Genomic DNA, 9,631 nt, shown 5'->3' on the forward strand with positions numbered 1-9,631 from the left:
AGCCTACCCTCAAGCAGATCGACGCTCCCGCCCAACTTGGTGTCGGCTGCAAACTTACCGAGGGTGCACTCGATTCCCTCGTCCAGGTCGTTGATAAAGATATTAAACAGAACCGGCCCCAGTACTGAGCCCTGGGGAACACCGCTCGTGACCGGCCGCCAACTGGATTTAACTCCATTCACCACAACTCTTTGGGCCCGGCCATCCAGCCAGTTTTTTTACCCGGCGAAGAGTACGCCCGTCCAAACCATGGGCAGCCAGTTTCTCCAGGAGGATGCTGTGGGAAACGGTGTCAAAGGCTTTACTAAAGTCTAGGTAGACAAATTTCTATTTTCCCATGTCTTACGCATGGGAATCCAGAGCTCTTGTGCTCTAAGAAAAAAACGTGCTTAAAGAGCTGCCAGCTCCCTTCTGCTCCTTCTGCACAGGGGCTTCCAACTCCTCCTGTTTGTCGCCCGTGCTGCGCGCACTGGTATAGAGGCACTTCAGTTGGGCTGTCGACCGCGTCACCTTTTTGGAGGATCAAGCCCCAATTCCTTTGCGGCATTTCTCGGGTGTTCCCCTGTTGGTTCCTAACGCATCAGCAGCCCCTGGCTCTTCCCTGTTGCTCAGAACTCCATCCCCTTCTCCCGCTGAGTCTAGTTTAAAGCCCTCCTTGTAAGTCTGGCCGGCTTGTTGGCAAAGACCCTCTTGCCCTGCTTGGTCAGGTGAATCCCATCAGCTCCCAACAGACCCGGCTTCTCAAAGGTACATCCGTGATCATAGAAGCCAAAACCTTGAGTATGGCAGCAGCTACGCAGCCAGGCAGTCACCTGTTCAATTCGTCTCCTCTTTCCTGGACCCCTTCCTCTGACTGGGAGGATAGAGGAGACCACCACCTGTGCTCCTGATCCTTTCAACATCGCTCCGAGGGACATCACATAGTCTCTTTGGAGGGTTCTAAGTTGCCTCGTCAGACCCTACACGGAATAGTAGGAGCGGATGATAATCTGTAGGGATCACCAGGCTCGGCAGCCTCTCGGTGATGCCACGAATGCGAGCTCCTGGCAGGCAGCAGACTTCTCTAGAGAAATTGTCTGGACGGCAAACGGGTGCTTCGGTGCCTCTCAGTAGGGAATCTCCAATTGCTAATACCTTACGTGCTTTTCTGGTGGCACTGGTTCCCATGCGGGTGGATGGGTCCGCTTTGCGTGGTTGGCTTGGCCAAGTTAACCAAGCTCACACCTACTCCATGACCTCTTTACAGCTGTTCCAGTTCCTCGTCACTTTTATTACCAAGTGAGAAAAAAAATGGAGACTAGAGCCTTTTTCTCACGAGAGCCTCTTATTGCTCAGAAAGAAGGCTTTTTCCCTTGAAATTTCCCCCCCTCAAAGTGACTGGATCCCCAGCTATTTCCCGACTTTCCTATCTCCAAAGCGTCCTGTTCCTAGCCCAGTCACTATCATTCCTCAAACCACCAACCCCCTTCACTTCTACACGGAGGAACCTGCCTTTCAGGCTTTGTGATGGGTTCACCTTGGCCGGCTGCCAGGGGCCCGCCCAGCTGCTCTCTCACTGCCCCTCCTCAACAGGGCAGGGGGAGAAAACAGGATGACAAAGTTCCTTCCTTCAGGAAACATCCACCTGCCGGATCCACGGGCAGCAGGGAAATACCTGCCCCGGGCAGCGCTTTGCCCCTTCTTAGTTAAAAACTGGCTGGAGGGCCGGGCCCAGAGAGTGGTGGTGAATGGAGTTAAATCCAGTTGGCGGCCGGTCACGAGTGGTGTCCCCCAGGGCGCGGTACTGGGACCCGTTCTCTTTAACATCTTTATCAATGATCTGGACGAGGGGATTGAGTGCACCCTCAGTAAGTTCGCAGACGACACTAAGTTGGGTGGCAGTGTCGACCTGCTGGAGGGTAGAAAGGCTTTGCAGAGGGATCCGGACAGGTTGGATCGATGGGCTGAGACCAATGGGATGAGGTTCAACAAGGCGAAGTGCCGGGTCCTCCACTTGGGTCACAACGACCCCAGGCAGCGCTACAGGCTTGGGGAAGAGTGGCTGGAGAGCTGCCTGGCAGAAAAGGACCTGGGGGTGTTGGTGGACAGCCGGCTGAACATGAGCCAGCAGTGTGCCCAGGTGGCCAAGGCGGCCAACAGCATCCTGGCCTGTATCAGGAACAGTGTGGCGAGTAGGACTCGGGAGGTGATCGTCCCCCTGTACTCGGCATTGGTGAGGCCCCACCTCAAGTACTGTGTCCAGTTTTGGGCCCCCTACCACAAAAAAGACATCGAGGTGCTGGAGCGGGTCCAGAGAAGAGCAACAAGGCTGGTGAGGGGTCTGGAGCACAAGTCTTATGAGGAGAGGCTGAGGGAACTAGGGTTATTCAGCCTGGAGAAAAGGAGGCTGAGGGGAGACCTTATTGCTCTCTACAACTACCTGCAAGGAGGGTGTAGAGAGGCGGGGGTCGGTCTCTTCTCCCAAGTCACGGGCGACAGGACTAGAGGAAACGGCCTCAAGTTGCGCGGGGGGAGGTACAGGCTGGATATTAGGAAATTTTTTTTCACTGAAAGGGTTATCAGACATTGGAATGGGCTGCCCAGGGAGGTGGTTGAAGCACCATCCCTGGAAGTGTTCAAAAGACAGGTTGACGTGGTGCTGGGAGACATGGTTTAGTGATGGTGTTGCATTTTGTTGTTTTGTGGGTGTTTATTTTTGTCAGTTAGGTTGATGGTTGGACAAGATGATCTTGAAGGTCCCTTCCAACCTAGAAGATTCTGTGATTCTGTGAAATATGTTTGCACAGGGGCGCCACCAGCTTCGCTGAGCTGCTCGGCTTTGGCCCGCGGCGAGTCCGGTGCCTAGCTGGCTGGAACCAGCTGTGTCCGGCGCAGGGCAGACCCTGGCCTCTTCTCACGGAGGCCACCCCCGCAGGCCGCACCTGGAGCACCGCGTCCAGTTCTTGTCCCCACAATTCAAAAAAAGGTGCAGACAGACTGGAGAGGGTCCCAAGGAGGGCCACGAAGATGATCAAAGGGCTGGAGAACCTCCCCTACCAGGAAACACTGAAGGAGTTGGGTCTTTTCTCCCTTGGAAAAGAGAAGGCTCGGGGAGAGGGGGGGGACGGGGACCTCATCACAGTATTGCAGTACTGAAGGGGTGGCTACAAAGAAGAGGACGGAGGCTTTGCCACAAAAGGTCCGACCAGATGATCTTTCGAGGTCCCTTCCCACCTGGGCTGCTCTAGGATTCTACGATTCTTCGGTGGATCACTGTTCAATAACCCTTTGCTCTCTCGGGTCTGGAGCAAAGCATGGGCAGCGTCGCCTGCGAGGCGAGACATAAATCCCACCGGGCGCCAGAGACTTCCAAAACCTACGGTAATCACCCCATGCCTAGCTGCTTCAAAACTCCCCTGCCCCCAGAAGCGGGAACACCTTCTAGATACCTCGGGGAGTTTACACAGGCGGAACAAGGGATGTTACCTAGCTCAGTCATCCAGTAAGCAAACACTGCACCAGTGCAGTTTCAAGGAAACACCACATGTCAGTTTCCATAAACTGCAGGCAAATCATTTCCATCTCCTCCCTGGGAAGATTAAATAAAGGCAAAGTCCTCGGGTTACTTACACGCCCGTGTCACCAAACTTCACCTGATCGCTTGGGGATATAGAAGAGATGAAGACGCCTTCCAGTGGGCGTCTCGGATGTCTCAGCAACACAGCGTTCAAGGGCAACGAAGGATGGCCCCGCTTTCCCCTGCCCATCTCCCTTTTTTTAATAGCTGTTAAAGAAAGGTGGAGTTTGCCATCTCCCTGCGATGTACTTTTGGTTTGGGTCTGGCTGGGATGGAGGTAACTTTCCCCATAGCAGCCCTCATAGTGCTGTGCTTTGTAGTTGTAGCTAGGAGGGTGTTGATAGCGCACCAAGGTTTTGGCTACTTGTCCTGGGTTGAGAGACACAGGACTATCTTTTCTTCTAATGCTGGGGAAAATTACACTTTTAGAAGACTCTAGTGTCTGAATTTGTGAAAATATTTACTTTATAGCCAGCCAGGCTCTGTGGGATTCAAGGCTAGTGTTTTCGAGCCTTGCCAGGTGCAGGGACAAGGAGGAGCAAGGCCTGGGCATTTGACCCAGGCTGGCCAACAGGAGTATTTCATACCATGAACGTCACATCCAATATAAGTTAGAAAAGTTTGCTGCGTAGCTCGCTCTCTCCCTGATGGCGGCGGTCCAGACAACTCCTTGCCCCGGTGCCGGAGCCCTGAGGCCTTCCCTTCCTCCTGAAGCCATTGCGCTCGCAGTGTCCGATACTTGCTATCCACTGCTGGGAGTGCACCGCTTCCTACTGATATAGATGGCTGAGTATAATTTCTGTATATCTTATATCAGTATCGGGATTAATACTGGTTCTTTAGTATTATTGTTAATTATTTAGTCTTAGCCTATTAAATCTATTTATACTTCAACCCTTGTGTTTTCTTTGTGTTCCCCGATTCCCCTTTCCGGGTGGGGAGGGGTCATCGGGTGATAGAATAATTGTCTAACGACAATAGGTTGTTATGGGTTCTCTCAAACCATAACACTACTGCTGAGCAGCGCTCCCACAGCATGGAGGCTGTCTCTCCAACCACCCCCACCCCCCCAGTCCAGTAAGCTGGGGGTGGGCAAGAGGTTGGGAGGGGACAGAGCCAGGACAGCTGACCCAAATCGACAAAAAGAGATATTCCACTGTGCTATGGAAGCACCACAGCTGCCATTGGGACCGATTGTTTTCTCCCACCATATCCCTCCTCGGCAGAAAAGGGATATCAACGGGGCCTTATCATCGCACAGCCGTTGATAAAGCGCTCCAACGGGAGTTGGATGCTTCCAACACATTGCACTGTGCCGAAAGCACCCTTGTACGGCATGCCTGTAGCGTCACATACGGTATTTTCTACAGTTGTTGCAGCAGCAGCCTCCACTGGCTTTATGTACGTTTGCGTACCGCTCCCAAAGAGCGAAGAGTTTGCTTCCTACAAGAGGCAGGAGACTGCTAAGCGGTTCCAGCGTCACGCTTCAAATGACTGGCCAAATCACCGTCTATCTATAGAACGCTGCTAACAGACTGAAACACTCCACATACTTACACTCCGGGGAGACACCGTTTTAACTTGCAGAACTATTTCCCCTCAGTAAGACGCGCACAAGACAGAGATGATATCCCCATGATAAATCTTTATTTGTGCAACTGCTGCTCGCAGCTTTTATTACCTTCCACAGACACACGTCACAAAAAATTCGACATCAACAGTGGCTAGATCGACGGGCAACAGGCGAGATCCATTCAGCGGCGATTTGTACACGTGCAGCAACTCTTGCGGTGCACAAATCTTAGCCAGGCGGCCAGCCCAACTGACGGCCACCCAGAATACGTAGATGTACGCGACACACAGGCTGCCCACCCTCGGGCCCTTCATCCACAACCATCCGGAATCCATTGGCCAGGCCCAGGTGAGCAGCACGCTTCTTGCCAACAGTCATTAAATGCCCAAGCAGCTGGAGAAGGAAGCACAAAACCATAAATAACTACAATAAAAAGCCACACACAAAGAGGGGAGAGGGCAGGGAGGGAAGGAATGAGAGCAGAGCGCCACCCAGAGAAACCAGTTAGCCAATTCCTAGCAATTCAACCACTGCGCTTCAAATTACTGTCTGTCCGCCTGCAACTGACATTTTCCAAGCAAAGCCACAAAGACCGATTACGCACACTATAGGGGGCAAAAAAAGGGCTATGCAATTGCTTGCAAGCTAGACGGGTAACGGACTACAAAACAGCCACAGAAGCTAAGTTTGTCTCCGGGTTAAAGCCCCCCATTACCTCTTCAGGCAACATAAGCAACTCGGGTGGAAAATAAGCTTCAGGCTGCCTTTTGCGTGGGTTTACAAAGTCTCCGAACTTGACTTTTATAGCTAAAAGTGAAGCACCCAGCACCCCTCAACCAGCTTCGCCCTTCCTCACCCCTGACCTGCCAAGAACCCCAAGCCCTCTTCTCCGTATTAGAAGAACTACTACTACTCTTACTCTAAACCGTGACAATAGGCATCAGACTGCGCTCCAAAACAACACTGCATTTTGCACCACAAGTACGTACCCAGGGGTGAGCATTGCTTTACGTCACTACTTTCAGTCAAAAAAGCTCAACTCCGTTACAAGCTAGAGGCAAAAGATTACAGCGCCAGAAAACCCAAAACAGCCTACCGTGCCCTATCGAGAGGAAAAGGGGGGATGGGAAAGAGTCTAGTAAATGAGGAACTAACGACAGGTACAGTCTAGCGTACAGAAAGCTCCCACAGTACTTACGCATTCACCAGAATCTTCTGCTTCAGATAACCTGATAACTGGCTCCTTAGGCATGACTAGGAGAAGCGTCGGAGCTTGGGGGGAAAGATCACGGAACGCAAGGCACTGGAGGAAGAGTAAACAGTTAAAACGTAATTGGCTTCGGAGAAAGGTAATAACGGCTTAAGCAAATCAATGTGCCCCACTGAACTCCTACAGAAGCAGATTACCAGATCCCCCAAACACAAGCCGAAACGTTGAGTTTTCCTTATGCGACATTAAAGCTATCTGTACAAAAACACGCAACGTATTTACAGAGCCCCCTCCAGAGGTGGGATTCAGCACGCAGGACGACGGGGGCAAGGAGACGGGCCAGTACTTCAGATTAGCGACCTCCAGTATGTTTTAATCTGGGTCGATCGCTTCCTAAGCGGTTTGTCTCTTCGATGTGGTCCACACAGAGGCAGGAGACAAACGGCTTAACCGAACGGGCAAAGAATTTAGCAAAGTGGAACATCAGCGGCCATTCATTTTCCATGGTACAGGGAGCTCGAGCATTGAACAAAAGCATAAGCGCAGGCAGGAAGCCTGCAAGCGCGTAGTACGAGTCTGTCTTCTACATTGCACGTAAACCCTACCTTCAAAAGCAGAAGACATCCCTCACTGCTAGTCTTCGGCACTTGAACAACAAAATTATACGGGGTACTAACTGAAAGTTAACATCGTGTAGGCAAGGGCTGCATTCTTCCCCCCACAGGCCTAAGCGGCTCGCTCGAGTTCCTAGCACGTTGTGGAGCACCAGCATCCGTGAACCTCGCAAGCATGCTGTTATCACCGTCCCACTTCACCACAGAAACAAGATCTGGGAAGCTTTGGCAGCCTGCAGGATGACGGGTTTCTAGATTTTTATATTTACTTTTTTTTTTTTTTTTTGGAGAAAAATAAGAAGAGCTGTAATTCTTTGCTCCAATAATCCCGTTTGGGGGCTCAGCACCAAAGCCTAGCACAGCAGAGCTGCGAAATCTCGATAATGCTACTAGGAGGCGCATCAAGACCCGCATTTCTCCTGCGCGGAACTAACTCATTACGGTCACTACTCGGACGTTCACCGTTTACATACGTGCGCCTGGAATCCCCGAGGAGACTGACTGCGTGCGCTTAATCTAAGGTTTCAAGACTATCGTCCTACACGAGGTAGGACCGCTCCCATCCCTCGGCAGCAAACTTTGCACGACTTGCAGTGCCAAAGGGATATCACGCGGCAAACGTCTGCGGCTGCCACCAAGTGCGTTACCGTCAGAGGCCCTCCTCTACGCACGCGCGCACACGGCACGGCGAGGCTGGGAACCGAGGCGAGCCGGCCAGCTCCAGCAACCCAGTACGCGCCGCGGCAGCCGCGGGGGCACCGAAGAAGCGCGATGTTATAGGGATCGTGCAGTAGAGAGCGCCACAACCCAGAGAGGCCCCGTCCGTCCCCCGTCCCTCCACCCGCCCTGCCGCGCTCCCGGGCACCGCGTCCTCGGCTCAGGGTGCCTGCGAGCGCGGGGGGAGGGGAGGGGAGGGGGGAAGGGAAGAGGAACCGCGCACAGAGCAAAGCCGCGGCTACCTCCTCGTCCTCGTAGGCGACGTTGGCGGGGAAGCGCCTTGCCGATGATCTTTCCGAAGACAGCAGTGGCGCCACCGGGCCAGGCGGCCCGCGCCCCAATAAGCTCGTCAGCCACGACAACGCCCGTTGTCGCCCCCGCGCTTCCTCCGCTCGGCCAGGCCCTCCGCGGCGCCCATTGGGCCGCCAGATCGCCGCCGGCCGACCCCGCGTCTCGATTGGCTGTCTCGTCTGTCGTTTTCGCTTGTTCCCGTCCCCTTGGCGGGTCCGCCCTCGTCGACCCGGTGCTTACCGGGGCTCAGGGAGCTTGCGTGCCCTCGGGGCGCGGAGGGATCCGACCTGGGGGTGGAGGGAGAAGACGTTGGCGAGTCCGCGGAGGGATCCGCGCCGTGTAGTGCTGCGACCCTGTGGGCGGGCAACGAGGTCTCAGAAGAGGCTGTCGTAGCTAGAAGTACTATTGGTTGTTACTTATTACCGCATCAAGTCTACCCCAAACGTGCTTGTGGCTTTTTGGTGCAGTCAAAGGACTGCTTTTGCCAGGGCAGGCCAGGCCTTAACTTTTCAGAACACTCCGCAGAACCAACAGAAGTCGCTCTAAATTGTTCCCTGAAAGCCCCACTTTGATTGCAGACGTTTCTAAGCTGCACGCCTCCTGGGACAAAATAAAATACAAAGCGTGTCTTCAGCACTGGTGGCTTGAGGGCTGGGGGGCAGATCGAGATAGGATTTGCGCTAAGCTGGGTAGGAGGCTCGTAGAAAAACAGGCAGCGCCCCCAAAGCTGCCCAAGGGTGGTCTCTGGTGCCCTGCACCCCCGGGGATAGCGAGCAATTTGATTGGTCTACACAACTGTATCGTAACACACATAACCCCTGCTTTCCTCTGTATCGGGCTCAGGGTATCCTTAGCCTTCTTTGCGGCAAGGGCACGTTGTCGGCTCACGTTCAACTTGGTGTCCGCCAGGAGCCCCCCCCACATCCTTTTCTGCAAAGCTGCTTTCCAGCCAGTCGGCCTCCGGCATCTACTGGTGCATGGGGTTGTTCCTCCCCAGGTGCAGGACTTGCGTGTGTTCAGGTTCCTCGGGTGGTCTCGAACCGGTTCGTTTCCTACGATGGGAGGGACTTTGTTCCCCCAGTCCCTGCCTTGAGGTTCGGGGACTTGAGAGCTGTGGGAACAGTGATTGCCAGTGAAAACGGAGGAGAAAAATCGTTGAGTACCTCGGCCTTCTCCATGTCGGTTGGCGCTAGATCTCCTGTCTTATTTATCGGAGGGGGGGTGGTGTAGGTTTTCTTTAGTCTTCCTTTTCTGACCAACGCAACTGTAGAAGCCCTTCTGATTCTTCACATCCCTTGCCAAATTCAGCTCCAGCTGTGCCTTACCTTTCCCGATCCCATCCCTACACACCCGGGCAGCATGCCTATATTCTTCCCAGGATGCGTGTCTCTGCTTCCACTGCCTATGCATTTCCTTCTTGCGCTTCAGCTCGACCAGAAGGTCCTTGCTCAGCCGTGCTGGGCTCCTGCCTTCCTTGCCCGATTTCATAGAATCATAGAATCGTCTAGGTTGGCAGGGACCTTGCAGATCATCGAGTCCAACCATTAACCTAACGCTACCCAAACCACCACGCCTACCCGTCTTTTAAATACCCCCAGGGATGGCGATTCAACCGCTTCCCCGGGCAGCCTGTTCCAATGTTTGGTAACCCTTTCTGCGAGGGAAATTTT

General features: G+C 53.6%; 1 protein-coding gene across 1 annotated transcript; it reads right to left on the reverse strand.

Annotated features, from left to right (window-relative positions):
* Positions 1-5,357: 5,357 nt before the first annotated feature.
* On the reverse strand, positions 5,358-9,139 carry LOC141476774 (adenosine 5'-monophosphoramidase HINT1-like). Its single transcript, XM_074165576.1, is given in 6 exon segments — positions 5,358-5,522; positions 6,328-6,432; positions 7,913-7,942; positions 7,944-8,166; positions 8,202-8,314; positions 9,125-9,139. Coding segments are annotated over 6 exon segments (651 nt in total).
* Positions 9,140-9,631: the final 492 nt, after the last annotated feature.

Source organism: Numenius arquata, chromosome W (assembly GCF_964106895.1).
Source record: "Numenius arquata chromosome W, bNumArq3.hap1.1, whole genome shotgun sequence".
In the NCBI taxonomy this organism is placed as follows: domain Eukaryota; kingdom Metazoa; phylum Chordata; class Aves; order Charadriiformes; family Scolopacidae; genus Numenius; species Numenius arquata.